The 23186-nt window shown below is 33.3% G+C and overlaps 1 protein-coding gene across 2 annotated transcripts; it reads right to left on the reverse strand.

Annotated features, from left to right (window-relative positions):
• Positions 1-179: 179 nt before the first annotated feature.
• LOC126900456 (mushroom body large-type Kenyon cell-specific protein 1) lies at positions 180-22834 on the reverse strand. 2 transcript variants are annotated; one of them, XM_050676171.1, is made up of 4 exons: positions 22549-22834; positions 5499-5686; positions 4069-4616; positions 180-3906 (listed from the first exon to the last, which is right to left on the reverse strand). In XM_050676171.1, the coding sequence occupies exons 1-4, from the start codon at positions 22661-22663 to the stop codon at positions 1719-1721; spliced, it is 3039 nt and encodes a 1012-aa protein (XP_050532128.1). In that variant the 5' UTR covers positions 22664-22834; the 3' UTR covers positions 180-1718. The 2 variants fall into 2 exon arrangements, with proteins under 2 accessions (XP_050532128.1, XP_050532129.1); XM_050676172.1 differs by lacking the exon at positions 22549-22834 and adding an exon at positions 21384-21840 and having other exon boundaries at positions 181-3906.
• Between the last annotated feature and the right edge of the window lie 352 nt (positions 22835-23186).

Genomic DNA, 23186 nt, shown 5'->3' on the forward strand with positions numbered 1-23186 from the left:
CATTTGAAATATAAATAATAATTATAATAAGAAAGCGATATTATTAGTACAAAAGTTGACCTCAATGAAGTTTTTATTATATCATTAAAAAATAATATTTTTGTACAGAGTAAAAATTATAGACAATTTGACAGCAATAATAATATTAATAATAATAAATATTATTATTATTACAAAAAAAAAAAATACATCTAAAAAACATAAGTGTATAATATAATAGTAAAAATATATTGTTTAATCGCAAAAATTACGATTTTACTTTAGGACTATATGATGTCGAAGTCTTAAAAATTAAATTAAAAAAGAAAAGAAAAACATGGTATATAACAATAAAAAGACTGTACACAAATGTAATAGTGGATCATATTTCAAAAATATGTTTTATTTCAATGAACACAAATTATTTGATTAATATTATATCTAAAAAAATTTACATGTAAATAAAAAATTAAGTCCTGTAAAGCTCTTCTTACCCCCCTCACCTTCTACCAAAGGAAAATTGTTACAACATATTCATTGCTAATTGTGTAAGTATGATTTATATTATTAATTGTTTGGAATGCATAAAACTGTCTTTTGGGTATTTAAGAGTATATCGAAACTAGTTAAAAAAAAAAAAAGAAAAAAGGCCTTACAAAATAAAGTTCAAAGTCCAAAATTTCTTTTGGAATGTAAACCGATTGATGATGAAATCATTCTTCGTGCTCGAGCAGACAGTTATTAGGATCATCCATCAAATATAATCTCATTATTTATCGTTAAAACGCTGTACACAATTGATTCATACATTATAATATAGATATATATTTATATAAAAACAAACTATCCACTATATTTAATTGTAATGATATGATTAGAGTTTCTCTCGTAAAAGAATAAAAATAATACAGACTTTTGAGTGATATTATATTAATTTTTCGAAACAAAAAGAATTTAAATAAAAATTATTTTACTTGTTTTAAAGTAAATACAAATGTTAACGGGTATTTTTTTTTCGAGAAGCTTATAAAAGGAACAATAATATAAGTCTAGTCTTAGTGATTATTCAATTAGGTTTATGTACAATTTACATGTGACCAAAAAAACAATGTCCCTAATTATATATTTATAAATATGCATTTATAATTAAATAAATTAAACTTTTTGTTCGAAAACGATAAAAATCTTAGAACAAACACTTAACAATCAACTCTCGATTACTATGTCCTCTGAATATTTTTTATTATACGCATATATTACACATTCTTAAGTGACCGTGTAGAAATAAAAAGAGTAATATAAAACTAATAGACTATGAATATAATATGTACACAATATAAGTGTATACATCTACAAAAATTTAAACACGACAATGCATAAAAATAAAAACAAATACAATTTTTGAAATATATATAAAAAAAAAAACGTAACATTTAAATAAAAATTCATTTACTTTTTTTATCACAAAAAACGTAGATACAAACAACAATATTCGATTTTTATATTTTCAAATCACACTATCAACAGTCGTTAAATAATGTTCTATAAAAAAATTGCACTTAGTGATCACGAACTATCGCCAATCCAAAAGAACATTACCAAAAATGTGTTGTACACGCATTTACTCAAAAAAACATTTTAATAAACTCAACGCGATCGTTTACCATGTAAGGGATACTTTTTGTGTTTACTCTTTCGGACCGTTCCCTAACCATGTTCACTCGTGTTAGCCCGTTTAATTAGTTCTGTTCCTCGTTTTCGGGTTTGACGTTTCTCTCTACAGGCGAGCGACTTCTCCTACGTTCAGGGTCCGAATGCCGTTGTTCGTCCACCGATCGTTCAATTTGGCGTGGTGATCCATGTTTTTCGTCGTCAATGTCTGAACCGGCTGAGTCACCAGACGCACCATGCTCGTTTGCGGTTGTACCGTTACCACCGTCCGAGTGTTCCATTGGTTCGGGACTACGATTGACATTTTGCGTAGCCACTAAAGCAGCCGCTGACTTGAGTCCTGTTTCTAAACTGGACCGTATTATACCATCCAAAAAACTTCCATTGTCCGAGCCATCATACAAGTTCTCGGCCACTTCGCGTGCATTTTTACCCAGACTTGCAATGGACGCCGCTTGTTGTTGATGTAGTCTGCTTTCGGCTTGCATGCGCTGCATCATCGACATCGACGTAAATGCTACCGGGTTACGCTGGAAATCCATTGGCAAGTGGAACGGACTAGGCGCCCAAAATGGAAAGGTAGGCTGTCCGTATGGGCCGACAGGCGTTGTGTCAAATATTTTGAGTCCGTTGGGTGAAGTCATAGACGGAGGCTGCTGAGGCGGGAACACGTGCGAGGGTAATTTTATCGGTGGTGTATTTTCTCTCGGTCTAGCCAAATCCTTTTTGCGGTCTTGATCCGACACGGCAGCCATCGACATGGATGCTGCTGGTGGTGAATTTTTGGGCTGTCTTTTTTTAATTCTCATCTTATGTCTTTCTTTAACTTTGTATTCTAAAGTTGAATGCGGGACTCCGTAGTACGAGCCTGCCCTGTGAACACTCATTTCTCCCCTTTGAACCGCCCGCACAGCTTCCACTAAACTATCGCGGTCATAATTGCGATATTTTCCTCTTTTTGGTCTTGTACCTTTACCACCGCTGCTCGCTGAGTTGGATGATGTGCTCTGTTGGAATCCGGAAGGAGCTGCCGATGAAGACGCAGATGATTTATTGCTGGACATCGATACTCGTTTTCTGTCTTCCAACAAATTGTTGTTATTGTGATTTCTTGCGATAGGGGCAAACAGTGGTATACCCTGTTGATAATGCTGATACGCCCGAGCAAACGATTCAACCTGTAACGAATCAGGTGCTTGGAATTTCTGACTAATGCTTTTAGCAATAGCGTCTCTCAAGTTAGCCGACGTTGTACCGGGTGTTGGCGGTGAAGATGTGTCACTTCTAGTCGCGCTATTCATCCTTGGTGGTGACATTATACCACTGTGGCGTTGACCTACCGAATGATCCTTATCAGATTCAATGGTCTCTGCTTTGTTATTAGACCCAATAGGCTTGAAGTTTGGTATTCTCAATATTACATTGGATGCATTGGAATCATCGTCGTTGGCTACTCTAGAGGTATCCATGGGCTCAGTCAAGCATCCGTTGGATGATTGTCCTCGGTGTTCTGATTTACTGTAATGCTCATCACTCAACATCTTTCGCATCATTTCTGTAACTGAATATTTTGCTAAAAAGTCAGGCAGTGGTGGCGCTGGAGGGCTCTCGTGAGCCACATGTGACGAAGTCTGTCCGGTCGATGAAGATGCTGACATCATCCTTGAAAGGTACGCCCCTAATTGTTGTGGATCGAGAGCTGCTGCAGCAGCCATTGCCGCGGGCCAAAGTTCTGGTGGCATTGTTGGTAACAACCTAGCGGAAGGCGATGGTGACTTTCGGTCTATGTCTTGATGTCGTTCCGTCGGTGTTTTTTGTATTAGTTTACTGTTAACGCATTGCTGAAAAAATAACCGTAGAGCTTCAGCTGTAGGTGGTGGCACTGTACTCGTACCCGCACAATCAAGTTGTAATCCGATCATTTCTGGGTTCACTCTTTCGGGTTTTACGTTATTATCTTCTTCGCCGGCTGATATTGTGTCTCGATCGTCGTCATCGTCGTCTTCAGTCAGTATAGGAAGTAATTCAGCCATGCTGACTTTAGGATCTTCACCATCTGAAGATTCCCTCATCCTATTCGCCCGTTCCAGAGCCATCTTGTATACCTTATTTCGTAAAGTGGATCTCGGAATACCATATATGACTGCTGCTCTTCTAGTGCCAAGTTTTCCACTTTGGATATCTCTGAGAGCCGCTTGTAAAGATTCTTCCGTATATGTTTTACGACCAGCAATCGTACTGTGCTTTGATTTTGGCCTATATAAACAATTATAATATTTATTAAAAATTAGAATTACAATTTTTTGATAAAAATATAATTGATTTATTGAATTTTTAATGGCAAGGCTTTTTTTTAAAGGATTATTATTATGCATACTACAATATTCGAGGAAAACCATGTAATGTAAATAAACTCACTTGAACACATGCCGGTTGGAATTTAAAATGGGAGCCTTGAGCGGTTGGTGTGGTAGGAACGTTGACTCAGGTGGTAAAAGTTTGTGCAAAGAATTGACCATGTCTGAGGTGGCAATGAGATCTGGTGTGAATGGGCTTTGAACTGCCTTGAGCTCTGAAGGGGAGCTTTGGCAGGGTGTAGACGATGCAGACGACGATGCGTTTCCACCTGAAGTTATGTTGCTTTTGGCGCTTAGATCAAGTGGTTGATCTAAAGGCAATTGTTGTTCTTCTCGGTTGCTGCTCGGTAGAAAATGACCTCCTCTAGTCGTCTCCTTCAGCCTTAAGGTTGCGGCTGCTAACAACCATTGTGGCAGACTAGCGGTGGATGCTGCTGTATCCAGCGGACTTGCTGATGTCGTCATCGATGCGACCGCGGCCATCGTTGGCGGCGATCGATCATCGGCGCGACAAAGCTCTGTTGGAGAAGAACGTCTGCTAGTCACAGGTTCTGGACTCTCTGCGTTGCGACTGCCGCCGCTCAAGCTACCAGTTTCATACGATGGCTCCTGAAAATAAACAGATTTTCAAAATAACAAAAAAACCGTAGTCGGATTACAGAAATAATAAGTATAATGACAATGCAGGTCAATGAATAAATATTAACACATACATAAGAATTTTTATGTTAGAATTGAGTTTCCACTCCAGATAATATGGTCTGTAATTTTAAATTGTTTTTATTAAGTCAATATACTTTTGAATACATTAATTAAAAAGCATTACAATCATATGATTGTTATAGAATGCTACAAACTCTTTATGTATATACATAAATTTGATGATATGAAATATAAAAAAAAAAATGAAAATGGAGGGAGCAATACATAGCATACATTGATATTGTGCAGTTTGGTTATTTATGACGACTTAAAATTATATTATTTCAACTACTATTTTTTAAATTTATTTTATTTACTGGCTGTCGTTAAAACACATATCAAAGGGCAAATTTATACTTAAATGAGTAAAGACATAGATTTCGATATTAATAATAAGTATAAAAAACATATTAGGCAATTTTAGGTTTGTATATAAGTCATAGAAAAAAAATTATAAATGCGATAACGTGTCAACTTTTGTTTTGATCGCGTTTATACGAGTTCAGTACAGTTGCACTACCGGTCACAAAAATCATCCACATATAATGATACATATCAAATAGGATCACATAACCTAAATAAATAACATGGGTTGAAAAAAACATCATGAATTAGGTTTTTTGCAAAATTCTATCAAATTTAAAAAAACAATTCAATTAATGTGCAGGTTTTAGATAAAAGTAAATTTTGTTCCCCATATAATAAAAAAAAAAAATTATCACTGAATTCCGATTAGACTGATTCTGATGGTTTTTAATTTAACGTAATAAATGTTTAAAATTATCTTACCAGTTCTGCAGGTGAGTGTTCAGTTGCGCTCAGGTTCGTGTTCACATTACATGAATTACACGGTTTAATGGGAACCCATTCTCTTTGGTCCATCAATTCTTCTTCCAGTATATAATTTTTCGCCAAAATATCCTGATACTGGTGCCATTTTCTTCTTCCCATTAACTCTTCAGCGATCCTTTCCAATCCTTTACAGATATAAATAATATTTATAAAATACATATTATTATTATCTAGTCATTATGAAATGAAATAAAAAACAAAACAGACAAGTGTATTACAGTGTACTATATTAGTTTGTGAATTAAAGCTGTTCGAATATTGTATTTGTTCCGGCGTGGAGACCATAGTATTATTAATTATAATTATCATAGTATTGACTATAGATTATAATGTTTTGATTTTATTAAATGTTTTAGTTCGGAATTTGACGCTGGCTGTATTAATTTCTCACTACAAACTCAATTGTAGAACTTCAGTAAATGAACGGAAACATGAAAAATATTCAAATGCGAATAAAAATATGATTGTATATTCAATTAAACTATGCAATACAAAATATTGTTGTTGTTATTGAAAATAGTGTTATCTATTGAATAATCATCGTTTAAGTTAATATTTCATTTTTCAGATAAATTCTATGAAAATGATAAAAAAAAATTAATTCTTCATAGATCAGAAATACTTGCTTACTTAAAAACGTTATAAAATAACGCACTGATAAACCTAACAAAGTTGTTAGTTTAATGCTAACTACTTCTTAAATAACATCAGTCAACATAACGACTTAAGTTGAGTCGTTATATTAACTGACGCTTGTACTGTACGGTTGTGATGAGACATTTTTTGTATTATTAATGATTTTTCAATTTAATCTATAAAAAAACTGTTATCGTAGGAAAACTAATAAAATGTGTGACTACCTAAATTACTTCATAAGTAATAAGAATTTAAAAATATATTCTTTAATCATTATTTAAATACAAAAATATTTAAATTTAATTAAAAAAAATATATACAAATTATGCATAGAATTAAATATTTCTTGAAAATATACTACTTTTTAATACGGTTTTAAATTTTACTCAAAAAAAATGTCTAGTCATTTTTACCAAACATTAGAAACAAGGACAAGATAAAAAAAAAAAAAATGAAAATTAGGACAATCAGATTATTGTAATTATCTTAGATCAAAAAATGCATAGTTTTTAAGGTATAAGAACAATGTAATTCCCAGACCTCACACGTTTATATGATACGATTATAATTTTGTCGACATTATCTGCTTATTACACATAAGACTAACTAAAGCGCTTATATATCAAAGGTGTACGCCGCGTCGGCGACCACCAAAACATTTTTTCAAACTGTACAGTGAAAGAAGATAATATTGTAATATAATTATATCTTTAAATTTACTTTTATACGCTGCAAAAAATTGTAAACATTATAATATCTTAAAATAAGAAAATACATTATTTTGAAAATGTCTCAATGATATTAAGTCTTTTTGATCCAATAAAAGATTACAATTGCTAACCATTGTCCATTAATTTTTATACGCTAACGAAAAATGTAATGCCTACAAAACAACTTTCTTCTTAAGACGAATAAACTTACAGCATAATAATAATAGCTTATTAACGTTCTAATATTTGATATGTATAATTTATGTTTTGTGATTGTTTAGTTAAGTGAAAACTTATGTTTCAAACTACATTGAAAACAAGAATGTTACTTGTCAACAATATTTAATTGATTTTTATTTAGTTTGAAAAAGCACAAGTTTCATACTTTATACTTTATATTTACTCATTTCAATGTAATTTTATGAACTTCTGGAATTGCAATAATGCATCAGAAATGATTAAACTATCAATTTACACACAATAACAAATAAATGAATGAATAAAATAATAAATAATAGTTTAGTACATGAAACCAGATAATAAAGAATAAAATAAATAATGACTGTGTTTCATCACGATAAAGGAATTGCCCTTGTATTTGTCCTCATAAAAATATGTACCTTCAACTAAAAAATCATACTGAATGTATTCAATACACATCCTAGATTTTATAATTTATAATTATACTAGTGTTGAGGACATGGATTTTTTTTTTTTTCATTAATAGCCTCATTGTAGGCAATTTAATATAGATAAATTATACAAGGTGTCCAGTAAGTAAGGAAACATGTCAATTGTTGCAAACAATGAGAACAATAAAAACCCGTTTCCTTACTTACTGGCCAGCCTATACAATAGATCATAGCAGCTTCCATTTTGCACGTAACTGGGTTGGTTGAAAGTAGTCGAGTAAACAGAGTACAAATATTAATAATAAAAACAGCGTTGATTAATTATGACGGACGTTTTCTCAACAAAACATGCTGACGTCTATTGTTTTTAGAGTTACCACTAACGTGTACGCGGTCAACGTTTGTTCAAATCGCTGGCTGTTGCATTGGTCAATGGATAGGTACCGGCATGCGTACTAATTAATAGTCGATGTTGTTGAAACACAATTCTTTCGCCGAAGTATTGTCTTTCGGGCCGCTCCAGTTAACCATTCGTACACGGCACCGGAATTCAGTGCGGCGGGGGAATCATTAAAACACGCCGTGAAATATTATATAGGCGTGTCGCATTACACCGTCGTCCACCAGCAAACTGCCCCTTCTAGCCAACGATTACCGCATTTGTTGGATGTAAAAAAGACAGCAAAAAAATAGATGTACGTTTCATGGTTCATGTTCGATTATGACTATTTCAATAGAAAACGAAAAAGGTAAACTGCGGCTCGGACGACGTCTGTGGGTACGGCGGTGACGGCGGCGGTGGATGTGACACGGTGGAAGGCCTACAACACAAGAAAACCAGGACCATGACGACGTCGACCATTTTGAAAATAAGGCGGTGCGTTTGCAGTTCGACACTAGTCGGTTGCCCATTGATTGGTCAAATACCATCTGTGCCTAAACAGTTGTACCCGTAGGCAAGGAAAACACCACCACCGCGCGAAAAGTCAACGAGAAACGGCCTAAATGATAAAAACAACGTGTTAAGAGTAGTGGTCGAAGCACAGGCTGAAACGCGGTAGGCGTGGGCCAAGGGTACAGAAGAGAGTGGTATTCGATGCAAAATTAAATGAAAACAGGTTTTGTTTGTCAAGGATCAATAATTACTTGTGCGAAATAGGCACAGAGTTGTGTTTGCAGTGAATGCCAACTTGTCTCTGCGGCAAATTAAAAATTCAAATGCACGATGTATTACTTCTTATCCCGTCGATAGATCTTTTTAAAATTCATTTAAAAAATATAAAAATCATTTTAAGTTTCCTCGTACGATTTCAAGGTTTCTACTAGCTTTTACAAAACTAGACTTGGATCTAATTAAAACTTAAGTATATTCACCGCTGATATTGAACTATCAAAGCTAAGACGTGTTTTATGTCTTTCGTGTAGTAAATTTATCACTAATGGGCTCGTAAATCATAAATCTTAGAGTCACAAAATGGACAAAAAGAAAAACGAGAGATTTTAAATGTTTTTATAGCATTTTAGATAAGTAATTAGTATTTGAAATGAAATAGTTTGTTACAGGAGTAACTCAAGTTAAAAGAATCTGGACATGCCTAAATGAATAGGGTCATTTTCGGGTCAATAACTTTTTGAGTTCAAAGTAATCAAATAATTTATATTTAACGTGCACACACATTGGAATAGTTACTAGAAACATAATATAAACTGTTCTAAAGCAGCCAAAGTATTGCTGCGTATAAACCTGCTGTAGTCATGACAAATAAAGTACAATAAAGATATAAAAATATGAAAATTATGTGAAAACTTTCTCAAAATTAACTTCATTGTTACCATGTTTACACAGCATAAGTATGTAAAGTTAAATAAATAACTGTTTATCGAACTTCTCAAAGGAATTTATATTTTATAAACGAAACATTTAAAAACATTTAGTTTTGTAATTTTATAGTTTATAAAACAAGGTTTTTTTGAAAATCAACCGTACTATAATAGCTAAAATATTGCTACTCGCAAATAAAATAATAAATATGCAAATAAGTAATGACATCTGCTTTCACCAATTTTACTTAAACTCAAACATTCTTTAATGTTTGTTATTTTCACTATCGTTTCCCAAACATTTCAAATATGATTAAATCGCATAAACACGCTAGTTCGATTTGACGAAGCCAATTGGGTCTATTTTAATAATTCGTTGCTTTGGCGTGTTTAGTATTATAGAATATTATTATAGTTTTCAATAGAAAAAATCTATGCCTTATAAAACACCAATTAACGATTCGCATTAAGCTTGCAATCAGTAAAAATAATTATATTATTTGTGTTTTGGTTCAAGTTTGATGGAATAAACAACACGATTTGAGAACAATTATAAACGGATAAGAGATATTTCAGTTTTAACCATATCAGAAAAACAATTAAATTTTACAGTGAACTATATATGAACCTATGTTTAGTAATAATAATGTTAAAGATTTAAAAATCTATTTAGACGCGTATACCGGTCCAATAGACAAAATACTATTGAACCTATGCAAAAAAATACCTTGTTTTTATGACTGATAAAGTTGTAACGTCAAAAACCTATTACATTTTTAAGTGTGGTAGTTTTTCCAGTTTTATAATGAATTTTGTGAAACGTTATTAACCTCAACAACAATTTTATTACCTCTCTAATTTTAGGCTATAATTGAAATTAGTAGTTCGCTATTTGAGAACAAACTGGAATAAATTTAGGAATTTTTTTAATTTTCTATAGACTATTCGGATTTAAGCATAACATTGTACATTAAAAGTATGCAGCGTACAAATGTGTTCAGAAAAAAGGAGTTGTTTTATATCACAATAATATTTTTTATTATAGTTTTTGGAAACTTTTTCTTCGTCGTGGCTATAAAATAACTTCCGCATTTTTCTGTAAGCAATCTGTGAAAAATATAATAAGCGCATAATGTTTTTCTCCGAAAAAATGTTCTTTTATTGGATCTGTAGCCGTGGAACTAGTCATTCCATGTAATTACAAAGAGAAGAATTTAAACATTTGTTCACTAAAAGTTTAATAATATTTATTTTAATGTTACTTGTTATATATATATATGGTAATATTTGTTTAATGAAAATATACAATGTTTTATTTACACTGTGTAATGTACATTTTTGCAGACTTGTTTATGTAAACATTTACTGGACTGAGGTACCACCGACTCGGCGATGATTATTCGAGTGATATAATTTTACTAGAAAAAGTTATTATGTGCATTAAAAAATAATTTTGAAATTATTGAAGTGTGAACTATCAACAGTTCATTTTAAATGAAAATTTCATCCTTTATATTTGTTAGAATATTAAGAGTATCATCATCATCTCCTTTGCTTTTATATCAACTATTTGGGATCGGCTGTACCTTACAATAGTTCGACAAGATTTTTCACCGGCTTTCTACGTGACCTAACTTCTTTTATAGCTGAGGGAGCTAATATGGGACAGGATGCGTATCATTGTTTAAGATCCCGTTGGGTCTCCCATCTAGGAATCAACAGTAAATAACGCAGCTGAACATTAATGCTAAGGTGGCCACTAAATGATCCACTGCGCTACGCCACAACAAAACTTGTTATAATACAAAGTATTAAGAAGTTTTAATACAAAGAAAACTAATCTGAAATAATGGTTCAACTCTTGATTCTTTTCTCTATCTATTTTTATTATTTATTATCTATATTTCTTATTTTTCTAATCAAGAGTTGAGCCATTATTATAGATTAGTATTGATTGAAATCACTACCAATTAATACGAAACAAATTAAAAATAGAGCGGTTTAAAAAAATCTATCTTATTTATCAAAAATTACATAATTATCAACTTTAAGGGGCGATTATTCATAGAAGACGAGTCGAAACGTCCATTTATCGATGATTGGATATTCAAAATAAGTAATTCCTCGGTAAAACAAAAATCTCAGCTATTATCAATATAAAATTTTGCATTAATTCAAAAATGTTGTTTTAATATAAACTGAAAACTAAAAGTATTAACATTTGCTAATTTTTAACAACAATACATTTTTAGTACCTTTATTGGGTTTAAGGAGAAATTTTCAAAATTATGGCACTGATAACTTTAACTAGATACATTTTGTGATTTTTTACATAGCATTTAGCCAAATTGGATTAATTGTGTATAGTGACACAAAATAAAAAAACATAGCAGAGTAAAACCAATAGCTTCTCAGCTACGCATCAAAGCTAAAAGGTCATCAAATTGATTTGAAATTATATACCTCCTAAAAATTGTACGGTTGCGTCACTGGTATTTTAAACGGTTCATTTTTTTTTTAGTTTTGTGGAAAGAGGATTTGACCCAGGATTACTCCCATTAATTTACCACTGGTTATGTTCAGATATGTACTTAAGTGAAATAAATTTGATTTATTATTAGTATAATTGGTTCAAATTTGTAACACTGCTCATTAAATAATCACGCGTTTGTATTTAAAATTATTTTACCAATTAAATCATTTGTTTAAAACAGTACCAGCAAAAAGAGTGTGCAGGACACGTGTTACAATTATTTTGTTAAAAATTGTAAACAATAATAATAATTTTATTAGTATTATTTTAATAAAATTCTAAGTAACCGACACTTTAATCAATTTTACAGTTTTTTATGTTATATTTGTATATTATAAACTGCCGATAGCTAAAAAAAAAGGTGTTAAAATATGCCAATTAAAATTTTATTCTGGATTTTCTTGGGGTGAGGAAGTAAAACTTCTAAGAACCTTTATTCTGGTGTTTTTAGCAAATAACTAACGCAACTAGAGAAGCTTTCAACCCTAGTTGACAAATTAATCCTCCCCGCAAAATTTTTTTTTGCTCCCTAAAGACAAATTTATGATTTTGGAAAAAATACGTCTACTAATTTCAAAGATATTATACTATTAGTTACTATCTACAAAAAATATTTACATCGGGTCCTCATAACTAAACATCAACACTAAAGTAAGGCTGGTGCTTAGGGGAGTTTAGGGTTCGTCACTCCATCTTATTGTTTAAAATCTATAGTTAATTTTCACAAATAAATCGTATAAATAAATGTTTAAAACTGGTTAACAAAAACCACTTAATGGCTAAACTATCAAAAAACAGAGTGATTAATATTATTATTGTAAACTAGTAAAAATCAGAGCAGTATTTAAAGTTTTGGATAAATTTGAAGCTATTGCGATTGGATGGCTTAGTTATAAAATTATGTTTACAATAATAATAAAAATAAATTACTTTTGGTTTCGATATGAAGCTAAAAATTATCATCTCTACCGTGATGGGCTTTTATTTATATTAATTTTTTGTGCTTGTTAACTTTTATGTATATAATATCTTTATAAATATATATAAGTATATATAGTTCATACTTATACTTAACTGCATATACATAACACGTAAAAATGCATGTTTGAATTTTGTTTTCAATCCAATTTATATTATAAATTGCACTTTAATATAGTCGATACCTTATATAACCGGAACCAGTATAAATCAATATAAAAAAAAAGTTTTTAACATTAACGCCCATTTGTATATAAAAGACAAGTATAAGCCATTTTTTTTCTAAATATAACAATCTTTAATTTAAAATACATTTAAAGGTAACTCGTTTTCTGGAACATTTTCTAAATATAATATAATAAAATTTGGAAGCTTTAGTGACCTATTTCAAACCCTTCTTGTAATAATGTTATTAATTGAATTTTCATTAAATGAATGAAAGAATAAGTCTTGTCTTAATAATAAAAAATTTATTTAGATTTGTGAATTTAAAAGAATGTAATAGGAATTTTAAAGTACAAAAAAACTGAATCTGACAGTAGACTAATTTCGAGATATTTTTCTAAATATTTAAAATTGAGAAGATTTTCTTTAATTTTTGTGAACCATACATTAAAAAAAAAGATCCAGTGAGCACCGATAATTTTTTGTGAATAGACACGGGAAAATAGAACATCATGGTAAAAAAAAATACTGTGAATAGTTTTTTTAAACTAAAAAAATTTTTACAAATCAACAAAAAATTTTATATTAGCTTCAATTATTCAAAAACGAATAAGTAAAGTAGTTTAAATATGTTTTTGAAAAGAAAATTATAATTTGATAAGTTTCCTAAGTTTGACACAACTTAAAAAAAAAAAGAATATTTTTAGAAATCAAAAAAATTGTTATAAAATATAAAATTACACGGTTCAAAAAATGTATATCTAGCACTTTTCTTCTATAATAGAATATTAGAATCACACAACTAGTTAATCGGTAGAAATACCTACATTTTTAGTCAACTAAAATACATTTAGGTGTTTTGTTTAAGTCGAAATATATCGTTAAATAATAAATTCAACAGTTCATATGGACTAAAATGTAACGCTCAATAAATTTTATCTTTGGTTATCTTTTGTTTAAATACAGTAGGACGCGAGTTAAGGTGAAAAAATATAACTAAACAATTGAACAATATTAGGAAGTCTTATATTAAATTTAGCTTAAACGAAAATAACATTATAAGCTAATAAAGTATACTCTCGAATAGAAATTGAATAACATATAAACAAATTAAAAAAAATATTGAGTAATCACTCAATGTGTTACAGCGGTACAAAAAAAAAAAATCAAAAACTAATAAATGAAAAAATATATTATTTAATGCAAAATCTGAGTACACGGTTTTTATGTAAGAAATTCTTTAACTTAATAAAAATTAGAAGACACTTATTGTTTAAGTAGAAATGTGAAATCTGGCACAAATTTAGATGTAAATAAAAAGAAAAATCTGAAAATTGTTATTTTTTCAAAATGGAGGTTAGGAAATTACAGAATCTTGAGTATTTACTACCTTATAGATATGATCAACATGAACAATTAAACATAGTAAAATCATCAACATCAACATATAAGCAATTTTCGATAAACCAATTATGAAAAAAAAAAATTTAACTATTTAAAAAAGCGTAACTTAATCTTTGTTCGTTAATTTCTTATCAAAAATCGTTCATGAAGAAGTGTTGATATCTATTGTCATGTTTAATTAGATGTTCTGATCATCTACGATCACTCAATCCTTCAAAATCTGTGATCAATGAGATCATGAAAACATGTTTTGATGGGCCAAAAAAATTATATAAACACCCTCTTAAGCATAAAAATATAAGTTGTCTATCTAGTAGCATATTAGTGAACTACAATAGACTTGTCCGAGCAAATATTTGCTTAAGTCATTTGCACGAAAAACAAGAGCATAATAATTTTTACATTGTTTAAGATACGTAACTTGTATCTCCACCCATTTTTGCTTACGCCCCAAAATACATAAAAATCACATCGCCACGAAATCTTATTCTAGTCCAGCGGTAAAACAAGGGTAATAAAATACACTCAGTATAAAATACATTGAATGTATTCTACGTATTAATATTTTTTATTTTATGAAAAATGCATTTCTTTGGTCGTAAATATTGTACATTAAAGAAAAATGTTTATCTACTTTTGAATTTGAATGCATGTAATAAATAATTATTAATGACTGCTAACGTCGCGTCCATTAACCATAATACGATAATTCATCTTATATGTAAAAACAAGAAAATTTTGAGATGTGAACAAATATTTTTTTTTTTTAATAATCGTGAGTTGTTTTTTTATTAAACAACGGTATTTTGGCACGGACAATTAAACAGTGCACTGCGAAAAAAAGATCATTTCAATGGTAAAAACATGAAATAAATGCTTCAAAGTATATGCATCACATTTCATATGAGTCCGCAAAATACTAAAAAAACTGGTTTTGAAGAGTATTAAGATTTTATGTTAATTAAAATTTAAAAATTGGCTAACAAACTACTTTGAATAACCGAATTGATAAAAGTCATGTTTCTAATGGACACATACGGTCATGTTTTTTTTTTTTTTATGCTAGTTAGTTTTCTATTGAGTTATTAAATAACCAACCTAATCGTTTCTAAAGATATTTTAATAATTGGTACTTCTAAATCTTGTCGGTTGCGTTTAATAATCTCTTGGAATGACTCCGTACGTCCAGCAAAATATTCGTCGGATTAATCGATGCACTTAAAAATTAACTGTTTTTTTTTTTACGTTTTTATCTTATAATTTGAATACAATTTTTGAATGAACGTCATTAAATTTTTTTTGGAACATTTAGGGTCACCTTACCAATTAATTGGAAAAACTTTAAAGTGCGTTCGTTGTGCAGATTACGTTTATGATTATCAGTTTTGAGTGCTATACAAATGTCTAGACTTGAGAGCGGCACATTAAAAATCAGTCGTTTTCGTCGCATATCCAAATTGATTCGATAAAGATGCACAGAGAATCGCGTCTAAAAAGTTACTCTAAACAATTTTCAACATTTTCCAAGACTTGTCAAAATACGTTAATATGTGATATTGAAACAATCACACAGTTATAATTTCTATGCACACAATATTCATTACACGCGATAAATTTATCAGACAAATATTTGATGTAAAATCAGTTCCAACATTTTCATGAAAAATTATTAGCTTTTTATCCATTATACGATAATTTACATTATATGTAATACTTTTCAGGCGAACTACATAAAAACATAAAAATACAATTTCACTGTGTTAAAATTTTATGTGTTGAAATGCGACCCAGACGATGGCAACCAAAAATTACACAATTACAACGCGATGAGATTATATTTTTAGGTAAATATTATTGGTGTTTTTAAGCATTCTATTATTGGCGTTTTTAAGCATTCGTGAATCGCTAGTTGGTTTTATTGATGTGCTGGCTAACAAAAAATCGTCTAAAAGTATAACGTTTACGTCTAGTAATGAATTCTTTAACCTTTTGCCACGAGACTAATTAAAAACGGAAAAATAGCTGTTGCGTGTGCAACGGGTACGCGCTATCAACTAAAAAAATAATTCGGCTAAAATATAACCTTTGAATTGTCTGCGCTGGCAAAAAACAAGTACAATTTTCAACGATAAAATTCTTGCAGTCGACTTTTTATTTTCGGTTGCCAACAGAACACAACACTCTTTTATCTGCTCCGTTTGAACCTTACCCTGTGCCATTTTTTCGTGAACCGCATTAGGTTAGCAACGCGCAAATGTGCATCGCCCGGCCGTTGACAGGATATCATTTTACAGTAAACACTTAAGACCACAGCGACCATTAAAACCGCTGTAGACGTTCTAAATTACCTAATGGAGTCACTGCGGCGACACGATTGCCAGCAATGTTCCAGCGCATGATGTTCCCGACAATTATCTCTGCTTGTATTATTAAACAGTGGAAATATATTATGAAATTCCAACACTATCCTACGGTTGACGTTATTTCGCGTGTAACCCGATACACCTGCGATGGAAAAATATTCTATGACGATAAAAAGAACCACGGTAAAAATAAATCAAACAAAGGTATAAAATCGTAGGCAAGCGACGGGCACTTTTTTTTTTCCTATCGGATCGATTCGTGTATCACTTGAGCTGTCGAACAACGCCGGTAACGTTATAGTTATTATAATATTTTAATTATGACTATAACGTCGTCGTTATCCGCACTCGTTTTGGGTTACCGGTCGATAACGAATTTCTCTAATGTAAAACGAGTAAAAAATGTAAAACGCGTTATCGCGCGCGCACACACAGAGGAGACGAGCGATGCACACTGCAAAGTTTTCAGCAGGACAGCTCGACGGATGACGTTTTTTATTGACTGGGATCTCGAAATGTCGTAGATGATTAACCAGCGCGGCGATAGTTGTTGATTGCCTCAGTTGACCGCCTTTGAAATGTTTCGCTGGTCGGTGCGATTGTTGTCGTTTTATTTGTTTTATTATTTTGATGTTTGTTCGGATCTATTTACTGCATTTGATACGAGTGATTTATCAGTTAGCGTGTGCCGTGAACGTGATCGATAACGACATCGAAACGAATTTCGCAAACCAACTTCCAACCGGAGCAGAAATTTAGGCTTTTTTATGCTGTTAAAAACGATGCTGCGCGTACGAGCGCTCATAGTGCAGAACATTCTTCGGTGAAAATAACGCGATAACGTTTTTCTTGTGCAACTCAAATATCCAAACAATAATCACTGCCGATAACAGTGTATTGAACTTAAACGCTCCGGCCTGGGGTTCAACGGTAGTTGCTAAGTGTTTGCATAGTTTGTAGCGCTGTGAATTGGATGGAGTAATTTTTTTTTTTTTTGTCCGATTTATCATCACGGACGTCGTCGTGTGACATTCGGTAGTACTGACGAATTATCTCTGCAAGAAAACTAGTCGGGCGCCGGGGAATCATCAGCCTTAAATGATAACAATAAAAAAATCCTTGTTAGCATTAACGGTGGACACGGTGTTTTAATATTTAAGCATGCGCGTCGTAGGTAAACAAATCAGAATTTTTAATGCGCATTACCTACACGTTCTTTCGAAAGTCACATTTTTTGACAAATGTAGTCAACGATGAATTTCAACGTTATGCCTGTAAGTGCATTAATAATGAAACGCTGCACAATAGTTGGTCGCCCATCACGTTGATAATCAAATTGGAATTGGTTTCGATAACGACGCTAAAAAATCGTACGGCATTGTAATCTCGGGCAAGCCTAGCGCACGTTTTCAAAGGGCGAACGTATACGCGCAGTTGGATGACGATAAATTTTTAATAAAAAGTAAAAAACGGTAGGCGCGAAAAACCGACTAATGTTGTATTCTTCTGAATTTACCGAAATAACAGGCAGCGAAAATTTTAGCGAAAACAATGAGTCACTATTTTTTATGGGGAAATCGTAACGGCAATTTTTAGACGATTATTTCAGTTTTTAGTGTCATCGCGCAGTTTACTCGAAATAATTCGCTCGCATTTCAGCCATTTGTTTTCGATGCCTTTACGTTGCGAATAATGGAAACGTTTACAAAACACGATTCCCTAGAAAAAACTGTGTACGTTTTGCTCGTTCCATTGACCGAATCTCGAGTCGAAACAAAGACGTTCACATTATAATGACAATAATCAAACGACGACTAATTATATATAAGTCGTAATTATAATATGTTATGAGCCATCGACAGAGCCATAGGCATGTCATTTACAGAACAAACGTATTACTTTTTATTTTCTTGTTAAGCTTTGTAGTAATTTTTTTTTACCGTTCGCGTCCATACACTCCGAAGAAGGTTATTATGAAACGACAGTAAAAATCGTAGTTGTGATTATTTATTATTATTATGAAAAAAACAAAATACTCAAATAGATTAATGAGTTTCCTTAATGTGTCACTGCCCAATGAATTCGATTTAATTGGGTTTACGATAAATATAAGAATGTAAAAAAAGAAATAGCGCGACAACTTTAAGACTAATTATAATTGTTGATTTGGATCGCAGGAAAAAACAATTTCAATGTCGATAGCATTCGGTCGTATGAAGTCTCGTGTTAAAATTTACACACCCGATCGGTTGTGGTTTGATGCACAAACAATTCCGCAGATGCGTTTTTTGTAAGAAACCGGTTTCTTGCCGAATTTTTTAATAAAATTTTATTTGGCAAAATCAGCGATTTCCACGTTGTGCAATAGTTTATTTTTAACCGCATGAAAAAATTAAATACAATTGCTCATGAATAATAATTGGTTTCTATTGGACGTAAACTTGTTTTGGCCTAATGCAAACGAGCCATTTCGCTTTATTAATAGTTAATTAAACTTTTTTTACATTTATCAAATTCAATTTCACGTTTTATGTTTTCTGTGATGATCACAACGGTTTTAGCAATTCGTTAGAAAAAACATAGCGGACGGACATTTTTTTATTACCGAATGATTAAAATCGCAATTTTGTAGACACCCACAAAATAAATTTAGACGAATTACACTGTAGTTCATTATTTAAAGTTTTCTCTACATCGTTTAGAGATAAGAATTAGCTACATATTGGCGAGCTGCAGTGTTTTGTATGAAACCTACTATCTTTTCGTTAAACGAATTTTTTGTAACATCATTAAAAGGGTCAACCTCGTAATCGTACACAGCCAAAAAAATGAATATTAAATATACACAGAGAACAGCAATAATGTAATGCAATTGCCGTATGCTGATAATAATTATACGTGTATAATGTTCAATTGGTGGGGAAAGGGCAATTGTCGATAAATTAATGTTGGCTGTGGTTAAACGCATAGATACCGTCAGTTTTAAAAATACAGCGGTCACAGTTGAAATAATTAACTCTTTTTGGCGAATTCGTCAACGGCCAGAGAAAAATCTATTGACCATACTGCTATTTATAATAATAATAATAATAAACTAGAGACCGCCTCGGACGTCAACAACACTGAAATAATAATATTAAAGCGCAGACTACAATATTTCATTATTCGCGATAACCGCGTGCGCTTTGTAAAAAAAAAAAACATCGGTTATCGTTTGTTGTCTGATTCCGTTTTTTTAAAATTTTTAATCAGTTTGGCGTCCACCGAGGAACACGCGTGAACAAATATCTAGGATTTTGTTATTTAGCGAATAATTTCCACAAAATCATATTAAATTGACCGCGTCATTATTGAGGTGCGTTGATGAAATATAAAATGTAAGTTTTCCTATGCCGCTCGGTTGTTTATGTGTAGTTTATGTTAAACGCGATTCTTTTTCTAGAATTAATTAATTTTTATTTAGCCAGTGGGTCTCGCTTTAAATTTTTGCGGTCCTCGTCACGAAGACCACTCGCCACTGTCGAAATTAGCATTGATACCAACTCGAACAAAAACGCTACGAATATATACCAACCGTGACGTCACTTGGATCAGTGGTGCTCAAAAAATTAATAACAATTAAATACAAAAAAAGGAAATGCTGAGCCGCCGGAAAAAATATATCGATCGGTCTCGTAGGCGGCGACGACTGTGTGGCACAGACGGAGGGGCCCCTATACTGTTTACGCGTGTGTGGGTCGTAAGAAACTTTTAGTGTTTTTGTCTGCTGTAGGCTCAGTCGATTCTTTGCCGGCCCCCCGAAACAAATACATTTTCGCGCAAGACCTGCCAACCGGAGCGGCACTGGCCATTCGCACCGACACACTTTCAAATGACAAATCTACACTGTAAATAAGTCACTGAATTCGATTTAACAACCGGCAAATCACAAACCCGAAGGCGGTGTGCATTTGTATAATTGCAGTTTCAAAACAAACCCGCGGCGGTTGTAGCACATATGTAATCAAGTATTGAAAAAGGGTGTTTTAAAAATATTAGAAATCTAAAAGACTGAAAAAAATCAAACGTATAAACCGGTCCATTACATGACCATAGTGCATGTTAAAATAATTATTAGCTTGCATAAAAAAAAAAAAAAATGCACGTTAAAGTCAATGCGAATTCCTATCGGATTTGTTTATTGTTAATTTCCAACGAGAATTCGCAACAATTTATCGTTTTTTATTCACGACGGTTATTATTATAATGGTTTATTAGCATCGCAATTGAAACTAGACCGTTCGACCGACCGAGTCTGTGATAAGACGAAAACTGTTCAATTGCGTTTAATAATTAAAACTGCCTTAATTTAAATAAAATTTCAAACGCGTAGGTACCGAGTGAAGAGTTCAGACGCAATGTCAACAATGGCTGATAATAACTTAATGAAAATCAAATGTTTACGGACTCGTTACAGCGGTCGGTCGAAACACTTCACGTTATAAAACAATGCAACGTCGTAATGAATCAAAAAGCGTTAGAGAAAAAAACAATACATCATGTTTAACCCGGATAGAAAATAAATCAATAAATCAACATACCGTTCTCGAGCCCTTATGAGAAAGTCAAATTTCGAAGCGACCAATGGTGTCTGGCTTTGGGATAAACACCAAAATTCTTTTTTTTCCAAAAAAAAAAAAAATTTCAAATATCGACGACCGGCTTATAACGCACATACGCGAACCACTCGGGTGAGAAAATAAAAATAATTAATAATGACAAATAAAATAATTCCAATGGCGTTTAAATCTGAAACTAATCGCGAACACGGACGAGCGCACACTGAGAATAAACAGTGATAATTTAATGAACGACTGAAATTGAAATAAAAATAAAATATTAAGAAATTGATAGTAACAATTTTTGTTGCCGTTGCGACCGCCCGTTAGTGCATCCGAGCACAGTGCATCTGAATGCAAGAGGACCGCTCATTTAGGTTGGTCGGGCCGTCGTCCTTGGAGAACAAAATGTGCAACATGCATTAGGCTGTCGAAAAACTGCATTTCGCCGTCGCCGCCCGGTGCGCGCACACACACACGCAAATCCGCCCGCCCCTCCATCGGTCGATCAAAAGTGGCGGGGGGGGGGAGAGAACACCGAAGACGTCCGACGCCGAAGACTGCCGAACCGCTCAAACNCCCCCAACCCCCCCCGCCCCTCCATCGGTCGATCAAAAGTGGCGGGGAGGGCGAGAGAACACCGAAGACGTCCGACGCCGAAGACTGCCGAACCGCTCAAACGCGACAAAAGGGGAAGAGGGGACCAGGGCACCCCCTGTCCGCCCGTCTTTTTGTTCAACGCTCCGCCTTGCCGGTGCATTTCCTACATTGCGACTTCTTCCCCTCCCAGTACGGCGTATTTTTTTTTTTATTCGCGCGTGTGCCCACCGCAACAGCCTACGGTATGACCGCTGTGCGCGCGCGGGTCTTTTATTTTACTGATTCCGTCGAGCAAGGACCCAAACGACACGAAAAAAAGAACAGTGCAAAAGAAAATAATCGATTCGGTTGCCCGTAACCGAAACGAGACTGCAAACGGCAACGAGTACTGCGGCGGCGGTGGCGGTGGCAACGACGGCGCAACAACGCAAACGACGTTGAGGCAGGTCGCGTCGACCAAATCACATACACACACTCTCTACACGCGTTGGTTACTACGCCGCCGAAATGGCAGTCTCTACATTAACACACGGCGTACAACACTTACCGATTACAAGGACCATGTTGTGAGACCATCGCCGCAAGTGTTTCCTGACCGCTTGACGGTCGCTGGCTGGACAAGAGCGGCCACATCCGACGGCCGTGCGCCGTTGCAATTGCATCGCGCACCGAACACTGTTGTCAGCGTACTGATTGTGTGTAGAAAACACCAAAAAGTCAACGGACTGTTATTGTTATTATTTTAATGAACACGCGGTACACGCGCGAGACGGAGGACGGTGCGCGTTACAACACACCGTGTGACGGCGGTGATCCCGTGTGTATGTGTGTATGCAGCTTGCAATATGTATTGTGTATGTATGTATTGTGTGCATGTGATACACCGTCTAATGATGACGTCACGGCTCCGTCGGTAGGCGGGCGGGCGGGCAGCGTCGACGGCCGTGATGCAACATGTAGTTGCATTCTTCCCCACCCGAACAGCAAGCTTGTAGTTATTGTATAAAGTATATACATGTATATAAATGTAAGGTGGTGCCCTCGATTTCCCCACCCACCAGCGTGTGATCCCGGCCCGTTGGACGTCCGCTTTTTTTACGTTCCCCTTTGCGCCTGGCCAAAATTTTTTTTTTTTTTTTGTTATAATCACTTAGCAACCGAAAAAAAAGTTGAAGATAATCAATA

Source organism: Daktulosphaira vitifoliae, unplaced genomic scaffold (genome assembly GCF_025091365.1).
Source record: "Daktulosphaira vitifoliae isolate Bord-2020 unplaced genomic scaffold, ASM2509136v1 Scaffold_3, whole genome shotgun sequence".
NCBI lineage: Eukaryota > Metazoa > Arthropoda > Insecta > Hemiptera > Phylloxeridae > Daktulosphaira > Daktulosphaira vitifoliae.

Bases quoted from the DNA above. Each gene is read 5' to 3' on its own strand.
- LOC126900456 (XM_050676171.1), bottom strand. From the start codon at position 22,663: ATGCAATTGCAACGGCGCACGGCCGTCGGATGTGGCCGCTCTTGTCCA. The intron at 4,617-5,498 runs GTAAGATAATTT...GTTTATTTTCAG, and splicing joins AACACTCACCTGCAGAACTG to GAGCCATCGTATGAAACTGG. The intron at 3,907-4,068 runs GTGAGTTTATTT...TTGTTTATATAG, and splicing joins TCCAACCGGCATGTGTTCAA to GCCAAAATCAAAGCACAGTA.